The 25,080-nt window shown below is 43.6% G+C and overlaps 1 protein-coding gene across 1 annotated transcript in view; it reads left to right on the top strand.

The window, feature by feature from the left end:
• myt1lb (myelin transcription factor 1-like, b) overlaps positions 1-25,080 on the top strand; it is a 432,704-nt gene that overhangs the window by 356,875 nt on the left and 50,749 nt on the right. The window contains exons 14-16 of the mRNA XM_070884356.1: positions 3,492-3,616; positions 4,644-4,712; positions 6,283-6,345. Coding sequence (XP_070740457.1) covers positions 3,492-3,616; positions 4,644-4,712; positions 6,283-6,345 — 257 coding nt within the window. The remainder of the gene's footprint in view (positions 1-3,491; positions 3,617-4,643; positions 4,713-6,282; positions 6,346-25,080) is intronic.

Below are 25,080 nucleotides of genomic sequence, written 5' to 3'. Positions count from 1 at the left end.
GATGATCAACTATAATTTAATAATCTGTCTGAAACTACTATAGTTTGGTCTGTAGATATTGAACAATTTTAGCTCACAGGCTGATTCCAGGAGTGGGCCAGCTGATATTTGTTTTTAGTTCATGTACTGCGACATTAAAACAAACATTAATACAGTAATATTACAGTAATAAAGCTATGCAAATGTCAGGAGTAGCTTTCTTATACTGTAATAAAAATTTCAGTGTTAGTCACTCTTTTTCCTTTATTTTCTGCTATGTTATATCACTAAGTGCACTTTTATTTCTGACTTTATAATATTTTTTGTATCTGTCATGTAGATTAATTCTTTCGTCTACATTATGAATGTCAAGCTGTCTGTAATTTTTATTCTTCCTCACTGTGATTTTCGCCTTCAATTATTTATCAATCATATTATGCAAAATCTTTCCTTCCAATTTCATTTTTATCCCCATTGAACTCCTCAAAAAAATCTCCATGTTACAGCTGCCAGGACAGATAATCACACACCCCAGGGTATACCTCCAAAAATAAAAATTATAACACAGTAAACACAAACAAATCATGCCTTTATCCATTAGAATTGGCTCCGATGCCATGATGCCTCCTTGTAATGTAACTTCACCTCCCATCCAGCCAGCCGACTCCCTGCTTTTAAATCACCCTGCATTCTGGTGCATTTCCCCCAAATATTCCTGGAAGCCACCGTTGACAAGGTTTATGGAGAGCAGGCAGGGAAGTGGAGCTGAGGCCAAGATCAGATCAGCCATGATCTTACTGACTGGCGGAGCAAGCTCGAGGGGCTAGATGGCCTACTCCTGCTCCTATTTCATTGTGTTCTTGTGTCTGACTGCACGGCAACAACAGTTGTTATATCTTATGTCGCTTCACACTGATTGATAATGATTGCTCTGAACCAGGTTCACCACTCAGCCGAAGCCTAAAACAACAACAATTTGAATTATAAAGCGCCTTTTACCATAGTAAAAACATTCCAAGACACATCACAGGAACGTTATGAAACAAAGATTGACACTGAGCCAAAAAAGGAGATATTAGGGCGGGTGACTAAAAGCTTGGTCAAACATTTTAAGGAATATCTTAAAGAAGGAGACGGAATTCTAGAGCTTAAGATCAAAACGGCTGAAAGCACAGCCGCCAGTGTGGGGTCGAAGGAATTGAAAGATGCATACAAGGCCAGAGTTGGAGGAATGCAGTCTTCTCAGAGGGTTGTAGGGTTGGCGGAAGTTACAGAGATAGTGAGGGGCGAGCCTATGGAGAGATTTGAACACGAAGATGAGAATTTTAAAATCCAGTGGAGCCAATGTAGGACAGCGAGCACAGGGGTGATGGGTAAATGGGACTTGGTGTGAGTTAGGATACAGGCAGCAGAGTGAGCTCAAGTTTACCACTGTGGAAGATGGGAGACTTGCCAGGAGAGCATTGGAATAGGCAACTCTGGACGTAACAAAAGCATGGTCCAACAAAACTAAGATCACATTTCTGATATATTTGTCCATGTAAGTTACCTCGAGGCATATCCTGCTATAATGCAAAATAATATGCATACAGAAGTTAAATGGAAACAGCTGCAGTATATCTATTGTAATGATGAATTTTTTCACCATTTTCAGCGCATTAGCGGTGTGTAAACGACACAGGAAATGTTTTTAAGTCAAGAATTGAAGGTGGAAGTTGTTTCTGCAGCTTGTGCACCTTTGAAATGTTTCCCCTGACTTTTCTTGTGCTTTTTGTGCCTTCCCACAATCCACTCACCTGGTCACCACTGGCTACGTTTGCAGAAGTCAGAGTGAGAGCCACTGGCGTAGCAACAGTGAGTTTCTTGGGTTTGCACTGCTATTGCAGTCTGGGTGACTGAGATTGATGAGGTTCAGCAGCTGCCAATTTTAAATGAGGAGTTTCTGAACTTGAAGAGCCTGGGAAACAAATGGAGTGATTTCTGAGGCTTTACAAACCTGTTTTTTTCTCTACAAAAACCTGCACTTCACTCTGCCTACCTCTCACAGAGGTAGTCCAATGGAGAATTGTTAGCCCCCTCCTCCATCCCCACAGTTAGGGCATGTAAGGAGCAGCTATGACTTTTCCCTATAGCATACCTTCTGCCATTATCACAGAGGAGGAGCTGTAGCACAGGATGGAGCTAACAAGAGTCAGGAGGCATTCAAGGAGGATATAATTCATCAGATATTACCCCCCCCCCACCTTGCCAATTACGAACACCCCAGACGTGCTCCGAGTGGTACAGATGTCCACCATTAGCATGTTTAATTAAGGGTCTTCTCCCAACTGCACAAAATTTGGCAGAGCCAGTTTTGGAGATCCTGGGCAGTTGTATCCTCGCGATTGCACAGAGATGCAATTCTATCCCTCCCCCCCGCTCCCCTCCCCTTTCCAAACTGACTGTAGTTGTATTTACAATTATCACAAGTAGGAATATATTGGCACTACTATTTATGAGAATATCTATTATTTTGTATTACGAAATGTTTGCAGTACGAGGCTTCGTTCAAGCATTTAGTATTTTATTTGGACACACCATTTTCAGTAATGCTGTTTTTGCACCTACCTTACCCTGGCAGAAAATGACACACAAACTATGCAGGCATATGGTATTTGCATACATTAAATTCATCGAGAGTATTTTGGGATTAACTGGACAAGTTCCAAGGAAATACTGTGCCTTTTATTTTTAATGAAGTCAAATAAATAAGTGTCTTGTATGTTTTTGTAATTACTCATCAGTAGACTAAGGTGTACTTTCTGCTGACTGGGCATAAGAGCTGCTTTCGTATTGCTTTTTATCTTCAGACTCCTGTAATGAGAGTCTCCCGCAGCCAGCCTCTGCTAAATTTCTTCAGACTGTCAATGAGGAAGATCAGTCTTTCATTAGATCTTCTTGGCTGCTGCTAATTTTACTAGTGTTGGTAAAGGTCCTGCTGCAACAATTGACGGCCAGCAGGAATGAGATTCAGCATTTTAAATTGTTCCCTTTCTGGGCCAGAGAGGTTGATTGGCATTGCCTTAATAATTATCTCATCGTTAAAAGGGTACTTGCGCTCTTAATTACCAAACTTAACTTTCTGTGGTGAGTTTAATGGGCAATTAATATGCAAATTCAGCAGGTTCTTAAAAATAACGGGGAAGTTAAGGGTGAGATGGTGTTTGTGCGAAGCAAATGGTGGAGCGGCCTAAATCGACCATCAAGTTGTGGAGACTCACAACTCTTGGAGTATCTTTTAATTCTCTGGTTGATTTTGCACATTGTTAACGGCAGGAGATTACATGGCTTCGGGGCGAGGAGAGGGAAGAGGTGGGGTGAGTAGGAAGTGTCTAGTCATGATGCTCCAACCATCACGAGTGTGAGGCAGGCTTGAAGGAGCAGTTGGTCTTTTCCTGCCCGTCACTTTCCCATGTTCATAAGCAACAACACAAATGTAAATAAATAAATAACAATGACTCATTTTCCTATAGCCAGAAGACATGGATCCATTTCTGGAAAGCCTGGAAGAACGGAGGTATCCTGGTGAGGTCACAATACCAAGTCCCAAATCTAAATATGGACAATGCAAGGACATCAGCAAAAAAGATCTCATAACGTAAGCAGGCAGAATAGTGTCAACTATTTCTTGACTTTGATATTTTTTTCTTTTGAATAAACTCTTTTCTTTTGTATTTTGGTAACATGCGACACAATATGCAACATGCACTTTTTAATCTTCATATCCCAAAACTTTCTTGGCAGATAATGTTTCTTACTTTAACTATGTAGTATTAAGAGGAAGTAAAACATCATTTATGTAATTGTTTCATTTTTGCAGTTTTTTCTTAAGATGCTTAGCAAGCCATTGCAGACAGTGAAGCTAAACTGGAAACAATGAAATATCAAAAACAAAGTTTACTAAAAATATAATTACTATTTTTGGATGTTTTCTTGTTTGGTGACAGATGTCCAACACCAGGGTGTGATGGGAGTGGTCATGTCATGGGTAATTACGCCTCACATAGAAGGTGTGACTTCCTTTTTCATGGTGCATACTGTCTTTTCAATTTATTGTTTTCAGCTTACCTGAACAATGCTGTCAAGTGAATTGCAAAAAAAAACCTTCAACGATAACCCTTTGACAATGGAATTTCCTTGACAGTTTGCAGCATGTTTATTATCGAAATGTGCACGATAATCAGTAAGATTTTGGGGCTGAGTGCCATGAAGAGTAAGAATACTACATAAGAAATAATATTTCTTTATTGTCAGTACATCATGAGTAAATTGTAAACATTTTCCTTCATTTTGTATTCGGAAATATGCTGAAAATGTTTAGTTATACAGAACAATTGTCTTGAATGTGCCGTCACTGTATTATATAAATTTGATGTTGACCGTTATTTATTGTAAAATGTGTGCCCATCAAAGAAGCAAGTGTGGTGCTTTAACAATGAGATTCCATAACTATATAGGTTGTGATCAACAAAATATTACTTAATATTCAGAGTGTTAACTATTGATATGAATTAATCAGCAATTCAGCAGTGAAAACATTGCTTCTCTGCATTTGTCAAGTTGTGTCATATGTGTGTATGAAAGAATTAACATGAGTTAACTTTGCTGCCTTGCATATCTTACAGTCTATCCGGCTGTCCTTTGGCTGATAAAAGTATTCGAAGTATGATGGCCACCAGCTCACAAGAACTCAAGTAAGGCTTAAGTGACATTAATGCATGCATAAAGTCTTCATTTTGTCATGACCAATTTTATTTGGTTAATGTTAGGTTTTTCGTTAACTAATAACTGGCATAGCTTATGTGAAGCCAGCAGTTGAACAAGCTGCTTTCACATGCATGTGTGTACAGACTCGTGTAAATATGATGCATTGGTTTTGCTCGGTTAAGCAACACCTCGATTTCAAAATTCTCACCCTCGTTTTCAAATCCCTCCATGGCCCCTCCCCTTCCTATCTCTGTAATCTCCTCCAGCCCCACAACTTCTCCCACCCCCCCCCTGCCCGACCCCCTGAGATGTCTGCACTCCTCTAATTCTTCCCTCTTGAGCATCCTTGATTATAATCGCTCAACCAATGGTGGTCGTGCCTTCTGTTGCCTAGGTCCTAAGCTCTGGAATTCCCTGCCTAAACTTCTCCGACTCTCTTTTTCCTCCTTCAAGATGCTACTTAAAACCTACCTCTTTGACCAAGCTTTTGTTACCTGCCCTAATTTCTCCTTATGCAGCTCAGTGTCAAATTTCTTATCTCATAATAATCCTGTGAAGTGCCTTGGAACGTTTTACTACGTTAAAGATGCTATATAAATACAAGTTGTTGTTGTTGTTGCTCATTTTTGTGTTGATCCATTCTTGGTTGTTCTTTTGGAGATGACCTCTAAACGTTTCTACCCAATAACTTTGGTTTTCTTTCAAGTAGATTTTGTAGCAACCTGACTAAATATTTGTGTATTGCGCTGTGTTAGTTGTCTCTGTGTATGAATACTATCATTCAACGATGGTAGATCCATTGGATTTCCCACAAGTTTGTGAATTTGTTGCGCTTATATTATCCAACCTGGTTTCATATACAATGCTTCAGCAACACAACAAGTTCAATCACCAACATGTCTTTCTCTTTTGGTATTTTGGCTTGACATTTGTCAATTTCTCAAAGATTCTCCTTTGGTAACCTGCAGAGTTGATTATTATAAATATGTATGCAGTTGACCTACTCGCACAAGTGACTGGAAAGAGAGAGAGCCTCATGGGAGTGACTGGCAAAGAGAGAAAGGGAAAGCCTGGGGGTGGCGGGTGTAGGGGGGGCTGGAAAATCCTATAAAGCTGTTTCCACTACAAATTTTCTAGCATACACTCAATTAGTTTAACTGGAAGACATTTTTTTACTGATTATAGGGCAATTTAAGTGGATAACTGGAAACTCTACAAAGAACAGATATGCTAGTTATGATGCTTTTATTTTAGTTAAGATCTTTTACGGTGACATTAATCCATTTTCAATTATTCTAAAAAAATGTTTTACCATCCAGATATGTTAAACACAAAACATCCTGTCTATTTTGTCACACGTATCAAAATATAATATTGTATGTTGTACAATGTATTTGTTAAATGCTGTTATATATTTGAAAATAATTTTCAGAGGCTATACACATAATTTGGGTACCAAACTGGCAGTTCTAGTCCTCTCAGTTTCCCATCTGTAAATTATATAAATGATATAAGGTGCATCTGATCAATATGCTGTTCTTACATTTTCATTGGTAGATGTCCGACTCCTGGATGTGATGGATCCGGGCATATTACTGGAAACTATGCTTCTCATAGGAGGTAGGTGGTTAACCTTTCACTTGTATAGTTTATTTTTCCCTCTACTTTTATCCCTCCTATTCTCCCCCTTCCCCATCTCCTTGCATGAAGGGGTTAACTCATTGCTGGGATACAGTTCGACAGTTACCATTCACATTCCCAACTTATCATTCTTCATGTGTAAACCTGGACAGTGAGTGATGGCAGGCTATTTCACCAGGGGCAGTGTAACCAATCCTGTTCCTGTCTTCCCCCAAACATACACACACTCACACTTCCAGCATAGTGCCAATCAGGAGCAAGAACCCTGGCTGATTTTCCTCCCCTAACTCATGAGTGCTCCAGTCAATTATAAAGATACTGCTGCTATGCTGATTGAGATCAGTTCAATGAACTCAAGCTGTGGATCAAACCAAGAACCGTTATGGTCTTTATGAATCGGCTGATCACTGCCTTATCCAGCTAAACCATCGGGACAACTTATAACGGTGGATTTTCCTCTGCCATGCTCTCAAATAATACCCCCAAATTAGGTGCAAAACAAGAAAAATGGGCATTGTTTTGCCTTTTCTGCACCTGAAGAGCACTGCACCCAAACTTCCTCTATGGTTTTCCTGGTGTCTGCGACTGACTGCACCTGAAGAGGGAGCAACAATTTAAATTACATGCAAATTCATGTCTGATTGTTCTGGGCACAGATTTCCTGGGTCGAGATCAGGCAGCCTGCTGCCATAAAAAATCTTTGAGCTGCTGTTTAGGGACTTTGGTTACTTTAGTTTTAGAATGCCACAAATCCATGAATTTCACAGCAGCATCTGAGAAAAATAAGAATGGCCCTGAATTCGCCTTTGAAATTGACCGCAAATTCAGGATTTCCGCATGTGCTAAATCCCTGACTTGCGATCTGTCAAGTTCTGACTGCGCATTGGCTTCACTGACCCATTCAAATCAACCTGCTGGCAAAAAGTTGGGCTAATTGTCCACCTACTGCGCATTGACTACCCTGGAAACGTTTACATCTGGTGGAAACAAATGCAGGAGCCTGTTGCACAACGTAAGGGGAGGGGAATGAGAAAATTGTATTAGTCGGTGACTGCTGACTGAACTGTTGAGTGTTTCCAGCATTTTCTGATTAAAGGTTTACTAACCAAACACAACGCTCTTTTCATGTGTCAGAATCTTTCCCAATGAGTTTTTGAACACAGTAAACACCAGCAATTTGGCACTCTATAGATTGGATATATTGGTTTACAAGCAAAGTTTTATTATGCCGATTATTTCTCAACATATTGCAATAAAAAAACTACTGATTTATAGAAGCATTTTGTACTGGGGTTTGCTACTTTAAGGGCACAATTCAAATACTGGAGCATCTAATCTAATTCTGAGGAGGTAAGAACCATATGTCTAATAAATGCAGTATTATTATTTACACATAGTTATAAAAGATGTTTGATCAAATGTATATCTGGAATAACTAAAATATATATGAATTCAGGGCCAATATTTATATTCTGACCATAAACTAGGTTTTTTTTTCAAAGCACAATATTAGTAACATTCATTAGAAAAATACACAATTGGTTTTCTTTCTGTTCCATATTGCAAAATCATTGTACAATGTTTTAGAATTAGGACTAGTCAGGGCTCCTCCTGTACCAGTCCTTTAATGTTGCTGCTACCTGTGAGATTTCAGAAGTGCCCAGATTTCCTTTGTGCTGTGGGCCTTTATTGTATAAATTAGGTCCTACAGCTGTTCAGGTCATGTTCCCAATGGAGCACACTTGCCTAAACTGTGTAAGCAGATAAAAATCTGGGTTGCAGTCATTTTTACTTGTTAACAACAAGTATGTTTATTAATATCCTCTCTCGCAAAAAATGCAGGCTTGTAAGTTAATCTGCTTTTCATAATTCTTCTTTATGTTTTGAATTTCTTTACTGGTTTTATTCTTGGGCAGGTGTACATCTTTTTGATTATATTAACTCAACGATTTGTTATGATCTGGAATGCATTGCCTGAAAGGGTGGTGGAACCAGATTCAGTGGTAACTTTCAAAAGGGAATTGAATCCCTATTTTTTTATTCGTTCATGGAATGTGGGTGTCGCTGGTAAGGCCAGCATTTATTGCCCATCCCTAATTGCCCTTAAGAAGGTGGTGGTGAGCGGCCTTCATGAACCACTGCAGTCCGTGTGGTGAAGGTACTCCCACAGTACTGTTAAGAAGGGAGTTCCAGGATTTTGACCCAGCGACGATGAAGGAACGGCGATATACTTCAAAGTCAGGATGGTGTGTGACTTGGAGGGGAACTTGGAGGTGATGGTGTTCCCATGTGCCTGCTGCCCTTGTCCTTCTAGGTGGTAGAGGTTACCAGTTTGGGAGGTACTGCCGAAAAAGCCTTGGCGAGTTGCTGCAGTGCATCTTATAGATGGTACACACTGCAGTCACGGTGGTGGAGCGAGTGATATTTAAGGTGGTGGATGGGGTGCCAATCAACTGGGCTGCTTTGTCCTGGCTGGTGTCGAGCTTCTTGAGTGTTATTGGAACTGCACTCATCCAGACAAATGGAGAGCATTCCATCACACTCCTGACTTTGCTTTGTAGATGGTAGAAAGGCTTTGGGGAGTCGGGAAGACACACACTGCAGAATACCCAACCTCTGACCTGCTCTTGTTGCCACAGTATTAATGTGGTTGGTCCAGTTAAGTTTCTGGTCATGGTGACCCCCAGGATATTGATGGAGGGGGATTCGGTGATGGTAATGTCGTTGAATATCATGGGCCAGTGGTTAGACTCTTGTTTGTTAGAGACAGTCATTGCCTAGCACTTGTGTGGCATGAATGTTACTTGCCACTTATCAGCCCAAGGGTGTTGTCTGAGTCTTGCTGCATGCAGGCATGGACTGCTTCATTATCTGAGGAGTTGCGAATGGCACTGAACACTGTGCAATCATCAGCGAACATCCCCATTTTGGATCTTATGATAGAGGGAAAGTCATTGATGAAGCAGCTGGAGATGGTTGCACCTAGGACACTGCACTGAGGAACTCCTGCAGCGATGTCCTGGGGCTGTGATGATTGACCTCCAAACATAATAAACATCTTCCTTTGTGCTATGTATGACTCCAGCCAGTGGAGAGTTTTTCCCCTGATTCTCATTGACTTCAATTTTACTAGGGCTCCCTGATGTCACACAAGGTCAAATGCTGTCTTGATGTCAAGGGCAATCACTCTCACCTCACCACTGGAATTCAGCTCTTTTGTATATGTTTGGACCAAGGCTGTAATGAGGTCTGAAGCCAAGTGGTCCTGGAGTATTGGTGAGCAGGTTATTGGTGTAAGTACCGCTTGACAGCACTGTCGATGACACCTTTCATCACTTTGCTGATGATTGAGATTAGACTGATGGGGTGGTAATTGGCCGGATTAGATTTGTCCTGCTTTTTATGGACAGGACATACCTGGGCAGTTTTCCACATTGTCAGATAGATGCCAGTGTTGTAGCTGGAAGGGAACAGCTTGGCTAGAAGTGCAGCTAGTTGTGGAGCACAAGTCTTCAGCACGACAGCCGGGATGTTGTCGAGACCCGAAGCCTTTGCCGTATCCAGTACACTCAGCCATTTCTTGATATCACGTGGAGTGAATGGAATTGGCTGAAGACTGGCTTCTGTGATGGTGGGGACGTCAGGAGGAGGTCGATATGGATCATCTACTCGGTACTTCTTGCTGAAGATTGTTGCAAACGTTTCAGCCTTGTCTTTTGCACTCATGTGCTGTGTTCTGTCATTATTGAGGATGGGGATATTCACGGAGTTTCATCCTCCCATTAGTTGTTTAATGGTCCACCACCATTCACGACTGGATGTGACAGGACTGCAGAGCTTTGATCTGATCCATTGATTGTGGGATCGCTTAAACCTGTCTATAGCATGCTGCATCTGTTTTTTAGCATACATGTAGTACTGTGTTGCAGCTTCCCCAGGTTGACACCTCATTTTAAGTACACCTGGTGCTGCTCCTGGCATGCTCTTCTACACTCCTCATTGAACCAAGGTTGACCCCCTGGCTTGATTGTAATGATAGGGTGAGGATATACCAGGCCATGAGGTTACAGATTATAGTGGAATACAATTCTGCTGCTGCTGATGGCCCATTGCACCTCATGGATGCCAGTTTTGAGCTGCTAGCTCTGTTCTAAATCTAGCCCATGAGGCCTGGAGCCAAGTGGTCTTGGTGGAACCCAAACTGGGCATCAGTGAGCAGGTTATTGGTGAGTAAATGTCGCTTGATAGCACTAGGGTGACACCTTCCATCTGCTAGATCTGTTCTGAATCTATTCCATTTAGCACGGTGGTAGTGCCACATTGTACGATGGGGGGTGCCTTCAGAAGATGGGACTCATCTCCACAATGACTGTGCGGTGGTCACTGCTGCCAAAACTGTCGTGGACAGATGCATCTGCGACAGGTAAACTAAAGAGGATGAGGTCAAGTAGGTTTTTCCCTCGTGTTGGTCCTCTCACACAACCTGTCTCAAGCCTACAACAACACAAAAGCAAAATACTGCGGATGCTGGAATCTGAAATAAAAACAGAAAATGCTGGATATCTCAACGGGTCAGGAAGCATCTGTGGAGAGAAAAAAAAAGTTAACGTTTCAGCTTGATGACCCTTTGACCATTCTGCAAAGTGATAGAGACAGGCTAAGTGAGTGGGCAAAAAATTGGCAAATTGAGTACAATGTGGGAAAATGTGAAGTTATCCACTTTGGCAGAAAAAATAGAAAAGCAAATTATAATTTAAATGGAGAAAAATTGCAAAGTGCTACTGTACTGAGGGAGCTGGGGGTCCTTCTGCATGAAACACAAAAAGTTAGTATGCAGGTACAGCAAGTAATCAGGAAGGCAAATGGAATGATGGCCTTTATTGCAAGGGGGAAAGAGTATAAAAGCAGAGAAGTTCTGCTACAACTGTACAGGGTATTGGTGAGACCACACCTAGAGTATTGCGTACAGTTTTGGTCTCCATATTTAAGGAAGGATATACTTGCATTGGAGGCTGTTCAGAGAAGGTTTACTAGGTTGATTCTGAAAATAAGGGGGTTGACTTATGAAGATAGGTTGAGTAGGTTGGGCCTATAGTCATTGGAGTTCAAAAAAATGAGAGATGATCTTATCGAATCATATGAGATAATGAGGAGACTCGACAAGGTGCATGCAGATAGGATATTTCCACTCATAGAGGAAACTAAAACTAGGGGGCATAGCCTCAGAATAAGAGGCCGTCCATTTAAAACTGAGATGAGGAGGAATTTCTTCTCTCAGAAGAAATGTTGGCCTTCATTGCGAGAGGGATGGAGTACAAAAGCAGAGAAGTCCTGCTGAAACTGTACAGGTATTGGTGAGGCCGCACCTGGAGTACTGTGTGCATTTTTGGTCACCTTACTTCAGGAAGGATATACTAGCTTTGGAGGGGGTGCAGAGACGATTCACTAGGCTAATTCCGGAGATGAGGGGGTTACCTTATGATGATAAATTGAGTAGACTGGGTCTTTACTCATTGGAGTTCAGAAGGATGAGGGGTGATCTTATAGAAACATTTAAAATAATGAAAAGGATAGACAAGATAGAGGCAGAGAGGTTGTTTCCACTGGTCGGGGAGACTAGAACTAGGGGGCACAACCTCAAAAATACGGGGGAGCCAATTTAAAATCGAGTTGAGAAGGAATTTCTTCTCCCAGAGGGTTGTGAATCTGTGGAATTCTCTGCTTAAGGAAGCAGTTGAGGCTAGCTCATTGAATGTATTCAAGTCACAAATAGATAGATTTTTAACCAATAAGGGAATTAAGAGTTATGGGGAGCGGGTGGGTAAGTGGAGCTGAGTCTACGGCCAGATCAGCCATGATCTTGTTGACTGGCGGAGCAGGCTCGAGGGGCTAGATAGCCTACTCCTATTCCTAATTCTTATGTTCTTATGTTCTTATAAATCTGTGGAATTCTCTGCCTCAGAGAGCTGTGGAGGCTGGGTCATTGAATATATTTAATGCAGAGATAGACAGATTTTTGAGCGATAAGGGAATAAAGGGTTATGGGGAGCAGGCAGGGAAGTGGAGCTGAGTACATGATCAGATTAGCCATGATCTTATTAAATGATGGAGCAGGCTCGAGGGACCAAATGGCCTAATCCTACTCCTATTTCTTATGAAGGGTCATCGTCCTTCAGGACTTGGACAGTTCGGTCAGTAGTGAAGCTACCGAGCCACTCTTGGTGATGGACATTGAAGTCCCCCACCCAGAGTACATTCTGTGCCCTTGCTACTCTCAGTGCTTCTTCCAAGTGGTGTTCAGCATGGAGGACTACTGATTCAACATCTGAGAGAGGGCAGTAGGTGGTAATCAGCAGTAGGTGGCTGCAAGATATGATTCTGTGAGTATGACTGTGTCAGGCTGTTGCTTGTCTTGTCTGTGGGACAGCTCTCCCAATTTTGGCACAATTCCCCAAATGTTGGTGAGGAGGACTTTGCAGGGTTGACTGGGCTGGGTGTGCCGTTGTCGTTTCCGAAGCCGATGGCAAGGTCGAAGCCGGGTGGTCCGTCCGGTTTTATTCTTATTGTTTCTCGTAGCTTTTTTTTTATAACTGAGTGGCTTGCTCAGCCATTTCAGAGGGCAGTTAAGAGTCAACCACATTGCTGTGGGTCTGGAGTTACATACAGACCAGACCAGTTAAGGACAGTAGATTTCCTTCCCTAAAGGACATTAGTGAATCAGATGGGTTTTTACGACAATCCTATAGTTTCATGGTCATCATTACTGATGCTAGCTTTTTAGTCCAGATTTATTTAATTGTATTTAAATTCCACAGCTGCTGTGATGGGATTTGAACTCACGTCTCTGGATCATTAGTCCAGGCCTGTGGATTATTAGTCCAGTAACATAACCACTATGCTACCGTTCCTGTAAAAAGGAATAATTTGCAGGGCTATGGGGAAAGAGCAGGGGATTTGGTCAAATTGGAGAGTTCTGTCAAAGAGCCGACACAGACTTGATGGTCTGATTGGCCTCCTTCTGTGCTGTCTGATGTTATGATTAACCATTGGAGTACCAAAACTATTGCACTTTAGAAGTATTGTTTTGAGACCATGAATAGTCATCCAGACCTGCCAGGTAGAAAGTTTGTTTCACAAACGCTCTACAAAATAAAAATATCTTCAGAAGTTCACATTTTTAGTTCTTTTATCAAATATGAATGTTGAATTGCCGAAGAAACCTTCACAGCTAACTGCTGACTAGCTTAGTCGTGTAGATTGATTAATATCAATACAGAAAAAAACTGTTTGTTGCTAAGAAACTAAACACTAGCAAATGTCCTGCCCCATGTCAGTTTAGAATCTACTTAACTACTGACACCAAAAATGCAGCTTGTTGATAGTGACATTTCAAAACTGAACCACTTCCAATTTCTGAAGCACTTTATTTTAGAATCAATAATATAAGCAACACAGACTGCCCTGGTTCTGCCAAACCTGCAATAATTGATAGTCTGCGGATCCATTTTGGGTGGATGCGGAATGTTCCGAGATCCACACACTCTGGGTGCCAAATGTGAACATCAATTACCAAATAAGCTAAAACATGGAATTGTCTATATGGATATAAGTTCAAGATCCTTAGATTAATATAACTGTGGAGCGATTAATATCATTTTAAATGCTTTGTCAAAGCTGATACATTTGCAATTCAACAATAAATGTTATATTATTCCTACACTTATTTAAAATGGTGCTTATCGCTACTGGAATGTATGTATGGACCTCTAGACATCTTTGGAAGCAACTCACAAATGAATCTAAATCTTCATATTTGTGAGGACTCTTTCCTACCAAAAATGAGTGAGATAAAAAAAAACAATGGGAACACCATTGTATGAACGTGTTGCTTGACCAGTCTGCTTCCAGCACTCAATTCGTCTCCATTTTACCCCCTGGTGTCCAAACAACAGAATGTGCAAATCTGTGTGCTTTTGTGTGAAGTACGCCCTGAGTAACAAACTCACATGGGAGGGAATATTAGCACATAAAACAAGTGTGTTGGGAGTGGGTGTGGGAATGAAAATGTTAAAATTCTGAACCCTGACCCCCAACCTGCCTCCAATTTGCCCACTTCCAGGTTTTACGGAGGTGGGACAAGAGTCATGCAAGCAACCTGTTCCCAGGAGGCGGGTTGGCAATTTAAATATATTAGTGAGGCTGGCAGCTGCTGGTTGAACCTGCTTTTCAGGTTTTACAGTGGGCAGCCGTGTTTCCCAGGCCCGGGAAATCTGGCAGCTGAAGCAAGGCAAGGACAGCTTCTGGACAAAGGTAAGTACCGTCACAGCACTGCTTGTGGGCCAGGAGGAGCTGGAGTGCTTCCCCCAGCCCCCAAGCTCTCCCACCCCCATACAAGGGCCCCCGGGGTCAGGGATCGGACCCTCCTCCGGGGGTCAGGGATCAGAGACCCTCCCTGTTCGGGGATCAGGCCTACCTGGTGCCGCAGCCTGCTCCAGAGTGCTCGCTGCCTGACTGGAAGCCAAGCCTGTCAATCCGGCTGACTTCTGGGCAGTGATTCTGTTAAGGCCAAAAGACACCACCGCATGCAGGGAAACCCGAATTTCTGTGTTTCCCATCCAAAAGTCCGCCCAAAAATAAGCATTTGGCACAAGAGGCTATCTCCATCCTAAATTATAGAAAGAGATGACCTGAAAATACAATATAACCCTTGAAATCAATGAGGAGTAAAAGGAGAAAACAAAAGTAGTTTAATAACATTAAGTGGTGCACTAGATATGAGATGGACAAAATAAGGAGATTTCTCAAAGCTACTGGTCATCATCTGAATCAGGATGGGAAACTGACTCTGTCGCATGAGATATCTTCCCAGCTCATCTCGCCAGAAGTTGTAACTGGCCTGGGAGGCAAAAGCACAGCTGAAGTTCTTTGACTGGGTAAGTCTGCCTTCTGCTGTTTACAGTTCTTCTTTTAACTTAATATCCTCACTGGGTAAAGTGCCTCCGCAATCAAACATGCTTATTGTACTTTTTATTCTCAGTATTTGTATAAGTTATTTAATTCAGAAGCCAAATTACATCCATTCAAAATGTTACAGGAATACATCCAACCATAAATTATTTAATTTGACTGGCCATATTTTGTTATAGTGTACAAAATGAATGTACTTTCATTTCAACAAACCACAAGTAAAAATTATTTATCAACATTATGATCAATTTTAGTCTTTAGCACATTGGCCAGAACCTGAAGCTCATTTGCCACTTACTCCAGCTGCCTAATTGTTATGCATCACTTAATTGTTGCAATTAATGTCACTCGATTATATCGTTATGGTTCCTTGGTTCTTGTTCATAGATCCTATCAACTGGACATGACCCTTCTTCGGGTCCATTTCCTGCTCAAGAAACCTATGGAGTGGACAGCATTATGGTACTTCCTTGAAGTGAAAATACAGAATTATACCAGAAGCCACAGTGAAGAACAAGATTCTGGTAGAGCAGAAGATTTTGGTGGAGGGGGCAAATGCACCTTAGGGCCTTTCAACTTTCTTGCAAGAATCAAGGAGAGCAGGCAGGTGTAGTGAGGATGAGTGTTCACAAGTCCAGGCAAACAGTTACAGTGTCACTTAGAATGAGTGATTTTCCAAAGGGGTTGCACAATTTTAAGATACCTTGCATACAGTTGGCCATTTGCTTGGGTGGCAATTTCTATAAATTTGGGCAACTCTTGGAGATAAATGTGAAAGATCTGAGCAGTGGGCCAATAACCATTCCAATTATGTAGCTACACTTGTTGCAAGAAGTCAAATTCATACCTTTACCTAAGAAGCTAGAGCAGGTCACTATGGCCTATCAAAAAAGACCTTTAAAAAAAGATTTCAGGGTCTACAGGGACCAGTGGCAACTCCCTCGCAAACTGCAGCATGCCTTCAAAAAGGTATTTTAAATGCTGATCAGGATTCCTCCAGCATCACCAATCATCCTTCAGCACTACCAGCAGACTTTATGTGCTCCCACTAAACATCAATCTCGAGCAGCCAAAAGTGACAAAACCTTTAAAACAAAAAGTAATTAACAGCATAACACAAGTCATGGATGTGAGGGAGAAAAATGCTGAATTATATGTAACTCAGCTTGAAATCTGTCAAGGATTGATCTCCCTATGGCAATGACGGAGTTCATAATGCAGTGCTCCAATCTGGAAGCACAGGGCAGACATTACTTCGATATCTCTAGGGTCTTCAGCAGCTGGGGTGCTTTCTGTAAATATGTACAGGCTCAGATTTGTTGTATTCTCTTATACTCAACAATAAACATTCGCTAATATATATTTACAAATAGATTTGCAGGAATAAAAATGGCACCGTGCTCCATTTTATTGTACGGATACAGACAATCAATGGTGATTCAGGAAATCAGCAAATGAAGACAATAATTGCCATAGGAACTTTGTTTAAAAGCTGAGGTTGTATAAAGGAGAAGAGTGAGGTATTTCACAATGAATGTTTCCTCTTTTGAGTACTTTCTGCTCTATGCTTGCTCTGCAAAACATTACTCTTTTCTACCACTTTCTCATCAATTTTCTCTCCTCCAGCTGAAAGTATTGACTCCTTTTTGACCTGTTCCTCTCCTAGTATCTCATACAAATGCCCTTTTTCATGTGTAGGTAAAGTATTTGGTCATGAGGGCATCACAGCCGAGCACAATCCTGTTCTTAGACATTATCCACACACGTGCACTTCTAGCAGAGATCCCTGGAAAATGATCAGAAGCAGGAGTGCGAGACAATTTTCCCTTTCTTAACTCAAGACTTTCTTAACTGTCTGGCCAGTTGCACAGCCTCCCAGCCTGAGACCCTCAAACACAGCACAAACTGGGGGATCAAACTTGGGATCGTTTCAATCTGCATAGTCAGCTAATTATTGGAGAAAAACACACTGAGCCACCAAGGGAACTGTGACTTCAGTGGAAAGGAAATCGGGCGGGGTGTATAACGGGCAGCTGATCCATAACCGCCAGTTTTAAATCTTCACCAAAGTTGAAAGTTCCGCCCATTATTCCCAATTTAGTCGGCAGTTACAGTTTTATACTGAGCCTATCTAGATGCAGGGAGACAATAAAACATACAAAAGCATGGAACAAAAACGGCCCTTCATGCCATTCAGCCCATTCCTTCCACTTCCATTCCTTCTGTGTATAAGTTTGCCCATCATGGACTCTACCCCTCCCATTTGATCTCTTATGGTAAAGCTTTGCCTGAATTCTCTTTAATCCTCAAAGCTCATCAACTAAAACTTGTCCCTTCCTATATTTGCACCATGTAATCCTGGCTGAGTGCTTTCCATTGTCAGTGTAGAAGCTATGGTATTCCATGCAGCATTTAATTAACTCTATCTGCAACAGTCGCCTTCAAGCAACATTCAATACCATTTCTGACTGGCTATTTGTCTTTTTTGAGGGAGTTAATCAAAACTGTATTAACTGCTTTTGCTGGAAACCTGTTCCAGATACCCATTACTCTGTGGATACAAAATAATGGGGTTGAACATTTGCGGGGTGGGGGGGGGTGCGGGGGAGCACGTTGCAGACTAAGTGCCAGGATATATCTGCCAGGAACCTCCACAGCTGACTCTGGCAGACTTTTCAGGGTTGGGGTCATTTGTATGACATTGGTGGGCTCCTGCATTAGGGGAGGGGGGTTGCCGGTGCCATTGAACCCCGGATAGTGCAAAGTTGGGCTTCCATGGTCCCTTTTGTAAATAGGCTGCCTTACAATTAACTACAAAATGTGACCTTAAATCTGTGTGGGAGTCCAGGCCATAATCCCAGTTTTGACCCTCCAATGGAGTTCACTGCTGCTGTTCAGTGGCCTGGTTCACCAGGTCTCACTAGACGGACCACTGCTGGGTCCCAATGAGAGCTGAGGATATGGGAAAACATTTGTTTAGGGTGGATGGAGGCTTCGTTCCCAACAAGGTTCCTGGGAGTTTGGATGTTACACAATTATTCCCAATTTTCAGCCCTTGTAGTGCAGTCCTTCAACGTCGCTGGGTCAAAATCCTGAAACTGCTTACCTACCAGCACTGTGGGAGTATCTTCACCACACAGACTGCAGCGGTGTAAGAAGGCGGCTCACCACCACCCTCTCAAATGGCAATTAGGGATGGGTAATAAATACTGTGAATGAATACATTTTCCAAAGTTCTGCCAGAGTTACAATGGAAGGGCCACAAACTTTCGGCTCCAATTTCTTCCCCTATCAGGTCTTGCTTGAGGCTAATTCATTTTAAACTCACCATCCAATTCAAATAACCTATTTACATTTATATTATTCATGTCTGCCAGCATTTTAAAGATCTGCATCATCCCCTCTCAATTTTATTTTCTTCAATTAAACCAATTTTAGCTCTGTGAGTCTCCCTCTTTGACGTAGAACCAATGGTGAATAATAATCCTGAGCCCTTTCTAACCCCACACACATTCTAAACCTGACCTATGTAGATTTAGAATAGCTTGTTTTGACTTAAAATCAGATGCCCTTGAGTTGCATCCCAGTACTGTTTGGTTGTTTTCCCTTTTGTTGAGTTGCACTCACTCATCACTAGACTAAAATTGCTAATTTGTATTTTGTGTGGGAGCAGAAATATTGTTCAGTTTCTTCAGTAGTGCCATTGCCCAATCATATATTTAACTAAGGTTTTCCCTTGGTGCTGCAAATATTCTACATCATGGTCACTATGCCAGGTTCCGATGATGCATCGCTTTCTCTTTTTTTTTGCTCTTTGATTTCCCTGTCATTTTGAATCCATCAAATAGTGTTGAGAGACTCAGAATACTCAGTTATAGTTATATACGAAGGTAACTTCATAGATCCCACAGTCCCAGAGGAGACTGCTTGAAGGGAGTGCAGGTTGGAGAAATGATGCCATAGCAGTGTAACCCGATCTTTGATCTCGCCTTGCTTGCAGCTTAATCACATGACTTCAATTATGCTGCCTTCTATAGATTAATCTGTTGGATCCTTGCCTCTTCCATGGGCAAAATGGTTTTCCTGACCTTGGAATAATAGTAGATTTTGTTATCAATTGTGACAGGTCTCTAAAGGCTGTTTTGCTACAACTTTATGGGCCCAAGTTTCCACATGATTTGCGCCTGATTTTTAGGAGCAACTGGTGGAGAACGGACGATCTTAGAAATCGCAATTCTCCACATTTTTTTTCTGCAGTTCTAGTCAGTTAGAACAGTTTCACTTTGGAACAGAATTTTTTCTTCAAAAGGGGGCGTGTCCAGCCACTGACGCCTGATTTCAAAGTTTCCACAGTGAAAACGTACTCTAAACTAACTTAGAATGGAGCAAGTGAAGATTTTTGTAGAACTGAAAAAACCTTGTCTACACATTAAAAAATCAGGCGCAGGTTACAAAAGGTGTCCAGAACGAGGTGGGGGGGGGGGGGGGGGAAATCATTAAATTCTATAATAAATCCTTATTTATACTTATACAAATATTATACAAATAAATCCAACCTGAATAAAAATTTATAAGCAAAGAAAAGATTAAATAAACCATCTTCCTACCTGTGTGAAAGTGCTTCAGCCAGGGAGAATGCTGCAGGAAGCCTCACAAGTTGAGGCAGCCGTTCGTTCCCGATGGCAGGGGGGGAGGAGGAAGCCATTCCCGACGGCGGGCGTGGGGGGGGGGGGAGGGAGGGAGTGCGGGCCCGACCGACCGACCGAACGCAGCGGGGGGGGAAGAAGCCGTTCCAGACGGCGGGCGGGGGGGGAAGGAGACAGTGAGAAGGCTGCAGGAAGCCTCAGAAGTTCAGCAGCCATTCCCGACGGCAGGGGGGGGGAGGGGAGGCCATCGGGAAACGGCTGCCTCAACTTCTGAGGCTTCCTGCAGCCTTCTCACTGCTGCAAGAAGCCTCAGTGCTGATCATGGAAGGGCAATGTGCTTTTATTAAAAAATGTTCAAAAATTAAACAGCTACAAAGAACTACAAAAATGGTCGAGTGCCAATGTTTTCCTTCACACTGCGCGTGCGCGAACGCTCCAACGCGCACGCGCAGGGTTGCCGGCAGGAAGAAAACTAATTTAAATGGTACCCGCCCCCTCCCACTTACAAAATCGGCGCGAGTGGTAGGCTCCGCCCCCCTGGGCACCGCGCCAAGCAGACATGGAGCTGCAGGGCGCTCCAGAATCGCGCGTTTTTTTTCCGGCGCCGTTTTCGGCGCGAAAAACGGGCGCCCAGCTCGGAGAGGCGCCCATTTTTTATCGTGTGGAAACTTGGGCCCAAAATACCTATAAAACAATGTTATTCTAAATGCATTTGTGTTGGACAATAATTTAGTAATAAAACAGAATTTTAACATCTGTTCGAAGCAGGTTGTGCATTTATGACTTAAAGCAAAAGTTGAAAGCTGAAATAGCACTGTGACATACTGGAGCTGCAGTGCTCTGCCCAGTGTTTCTCGTGGTCTCTTTGACATTTCAATGCATGGAAGGGGTGATTTATGATCTCAAACATGCTGCCACAGACAGACCAAGCCAAGATTAGATATGAAAACAGAAAATGCTCGAAATCTCAGCAGGTCAGGCAGCGTCTGTGGGGAGGAACAGTTACCGTTTCAGGTCTGTGACCCTTCATCAGAACTGGTTAGATATGGTTAGATGAGTCTCCACATAGAGGAAAACTGAGATAGTGAGCCTGGCCTATCTTTATGTACCTCTTATCAGCTGGCACTGCAGAGGCCTAGCAGTGACTTTCAAACTATACTCTCATCTTGACAAGATACACGGTATATGGACACAAAAGATGGGAAACTTAGACATAATAATAATAACAATAACTAAAACTGAAACAATCCATTGATTGCATTTTTGGAATTCATGAAAATATTGAACTCCCCAAAAGTGGTGCTTTAAAGATATACCATTATAGAATAATAGAACTCACAAAAATCTTCAATACGAAGCCAAATATTTTTGTGCGTTTTATTTGTCAGGTACTTATTATGCTAATGACTATTCCTTAAGTACAGTTTAAAAAAAATATGGGCGGGTGAAATTGCCCGCGTCCCGTTTGGAGGCCGTAACCTTCCGGGGCTGGGGCATTTATCCCCGGCTCGGATGTTCCACCCCAGACGCGAAATTCGTCCCTTCCACCCCTCAAAGGAGGCGGAGCGCTATTGGAGGCACACCGCGTCCGTGGATGAGCGTTCCTGGGGCGATAGAGTGGTACTGAGTCCAGCACCGCGCTCAGGAGACCGGTGCCCCCCTGGCAATGTTAGTGGCACACGGATGCTCCACGTAGCGCTGATGCAGCAGAATGCCCCTCCCCTTCAATTGAAGGGAAGGGTCGCTGCGCGCTCTGCAGTCCCGTTGGCGACCATCAGGGACGCCCTTGACTGGGCCAACAGCCCGGCACCCAAATCGAGTGCCAGGCTGCAGGATGGCGGCCCGGTCGAGAAGAGGGCCGCCATCGTCAGGCCGACAGAAAAATATGGCATCCCATAGCGCAAGCAGCCTTCTCTTTAAGGGGAGCCCCAGCGGCTGTTGTCTGCCGTCTTCGTGACCCATGAAGCTGGCCGTGACTGTCATGTTTGTAACCTTCACATAACTGTAACCAATATGTAACAACACTGTTCACTGTATACAACTGTGAAATACACACCTTGACCACAGGGGGTGAACTTGAGGGAGACACTTCTCACCTGGTCAGCCAGGTACTTAAAGGGAGGTTCCACGCAGGCTCAGCACTCCTTGGTCCTGGGAATAAAGGTGCAGGTCATGTAGTGACCTTGTCTGCAGTATGTGCCTTGTGTGACTTTATAGTACAGTGCAGAGACACCACATTTGGCGACGGGAAACGGGAATCAACGACTCACGAAATGGCCACCGGTTGCATAGATGAAAGGTACTGTGTTGGTGAGGACTGGAACGATTTCGTTGAGAGGCTCCAGCAGAGCTTTGTCACGAAGGACTGGCTGGGAGAGGCAGCAGCCGACAAGTGAAGGGCGCATCTACTGACCAGCTGTGGGCCTAAGACGTACGGGCTGATGAAAGACCTGCTCGCACCTGAGAAGCCAGCGGACAAAACCTTTGAGGAGCTCAGTAAACTGATCGGTGAGCACCTCAAACCAGCGAGCAGCGTACACATGGTCCGACACCGATTCTATTTACACAGACGTCGGGAGGGACAAAGCAAACCGGACTTTGTTGCGGATCTTCGGCATTTGGCCAGCCTCTGTAAGTTCACAGATGCCTGCTGGGGGGGAGATGTTAAGGGATTTCTTCATTGAGGGCATTGGTCATGCCGGGATTTTCAGGAAGCTTATTGAGACCAAGGACTTGACTTTGGAGAGGGCAGCTTTGATAGCTCAGATCTTCATGGCAGGGGAAGAGGAAGCCAAGATAATTTACGCGAGCAGCCCTGGTTTCAATGTGGTGATGAACCAGGGAGTTAATGTTGTAAAAGCGATACAGAACCCCGCAGGCAGGCAAGGGCAATTCGACACCGCCCAGGCAGGCAGGCAAGGGCAATTCAACACCGCCCAGGCAGCAACAGATTCCAGGGTGGGAGAGTGGCAGGAGGATCGGCAATTCACACCATCACAAGGGACAGTGCATCCCGGGATGGGACCATTGACACACAGCAACAGTGTGATCAGGAGTAATCAAACAGATAATCAGAGAGGAATACCTGGTAACAGTCCCTATGTCCATAACAATCTCAGCTCATGCTGAAGGTGCGGGGGCAGACACAATGCGAAAACCTGCAGGGTTCAACATTTTATCTGCAGAAGCTGCAATTTCAAGGGACATTTGGCCAGAATGTGCAGAAAACCCGCAGTGAGGTTAGTTTACGAGGCAGAGGAACCAGAAGAAGATTCTGCAAGGCAGTTGGATGCTTGGGGCATAGCCATGGATGCTGAAGTCCAGCGGGTTCATGTGGCAGACATCCACAGCTCATACACTAAAACACCGCCTATGATGATGAAAGTTCTATTAAATGGCATAGAAACGCATGGAGCTGGACACAGGAGCTAGCCAGTCACTTATGAATGTCCAATAATTCGAAAGACTATGGCCACTCAAAGCTAGCAGACCCAAAGTAGAACGCATTGAGACGCAATTACAAACGTACACCAAAGAGATCATCCCAGTGCTCGGCAGTGTAAATTTGGTGGTCACACATAATAGATCAGAGAACCGGCTGCCACTCTGCATTGTCCCGGGGAATGGTCCCGCGCTTTTGGGGAGGAGCTGGCTAGCCGAGATGAACTGGAAATGGGGGGATGTGCACGCCATTTCATCTGTGGAGCGAAGTTCATGCTCACAGGTCCTACAGAAATTCGAATCACTATTTCAACCTGGGGTCGGGACTTTCAAGGGCACCAAAGTAGTGATACGCATCACCCCGGACGCCAGACCAGTACACCACAAAGCCAGAGCTGTGCCGTATGTGATGCATGAGAAAATTGAGAGTGAGTTGGACAGGCTGCTAAGAGAGGGCATAATATTGCCTGTTGAATTCACCGACTGGGCAAGTCCCATCATTCTTGTCCTTAAAGCAGATGGCTCGGTCAGAATTTGTGGCGACTACAAGGCCACCATCAACCGAGTGTCACTATAGGACCAATGCTCGCTTCCAAGAGTGGAGGACCTTTTTGCCACACTGGCAGGTGGCAAGCTGTTCACCAAGTTGGACCTCACTTCAGCCTACATGACCCAGGAACTGGCCGAAGAATCTAAGCTTCTGACCACCATCACTACGCACAAGGGGCTATTTGTATACAACAGGTGTCCGTTTGGCATTCGTTCAGCGGCTGCTATCTTCCAGAGGAACATGGAAAGCTTGCTTAAATCCATTCTTGGCACAATCGTATTCCAAGATGACATCCTAATCACGGGTCAAGACACCGAGGAACACCTCCACAACCTGGAGAAGGTGCTATGCCGACTGGACCGAGAAGGCTTGCAACTAAAGAAGCCCAATTGTGTGTTTTTGGCACCAGAGGTTGAGTTTTTGGGCAGGAGGGTTGCCGCAGACGGGATCCGGCCTACCGAATCGAAAACGGAAGCAATCTGTCGTGCGCCCCGGCCCGGCAACACATCGGAGTTGAGGTCATTCCTGGGACTCTGAAACTACTTCGGGAACTTTCTGCTGAACTTAAGTACATTGTTGGAGCCACTACACGTGCTCTTGTGTAAGGATTGCGAATGGTTTTGGGGGGGCTGTCAAGAACGGGATTTTAATCGGGCGCGGAACCTGCTTTGTTCTTATAAGCTGTTGACCTTGTACGACCCCTGTAAGAAACTGATTTTAACGTGTGATGCATCGTCCTATGGGTTTGGGTGTGTGTTGCAGCAGAATAATGATGAGGGCCAACTTCAACCTGTGGCTTATGCTCCAGGTCGCTCTCCCAGGCAGAACGGGGATATGGGATGGTTGTAAAGGAAGCACTTGCATGTGTTTTTGGGGTAAAAAAGATGCACCAGTACCTTTTTGGCAGAAGGTTCGAATTAGAAACAGACCACAAGCCGTTAACATCCCTGTTGTCCGACAGCAAGGCTGTCAATGCCAATGCGTCAGCTCGCATACAGCGATGGGCTCTCACGCTGGCTGCATATGATTACACCATACGGCACCGGCCAGGCACCGAAAATTGCGCTGATGCGCTCAGCAGGCTCCCACTGACGACCACCGAGGGGGCGT

The sequence above is a fragment of the Pristiophorus japonicus genome, chromosome 7 (genome assembly GCF_044704955.1).
Source record: "Pristiophorus japonicus isolate sPriJap1 chromosome 7, sPriJap1.hap1, whole genome shotgun sequence".
NCBI lineage: Eukaryota > Metazoa > Chordata > Chondrichthyes > Pristiophoridae > Pristiophorus > Pristiophorus japonicus.
This window is presented reverse-complemented; position numbering and strand designations above follow the sequence as displayed.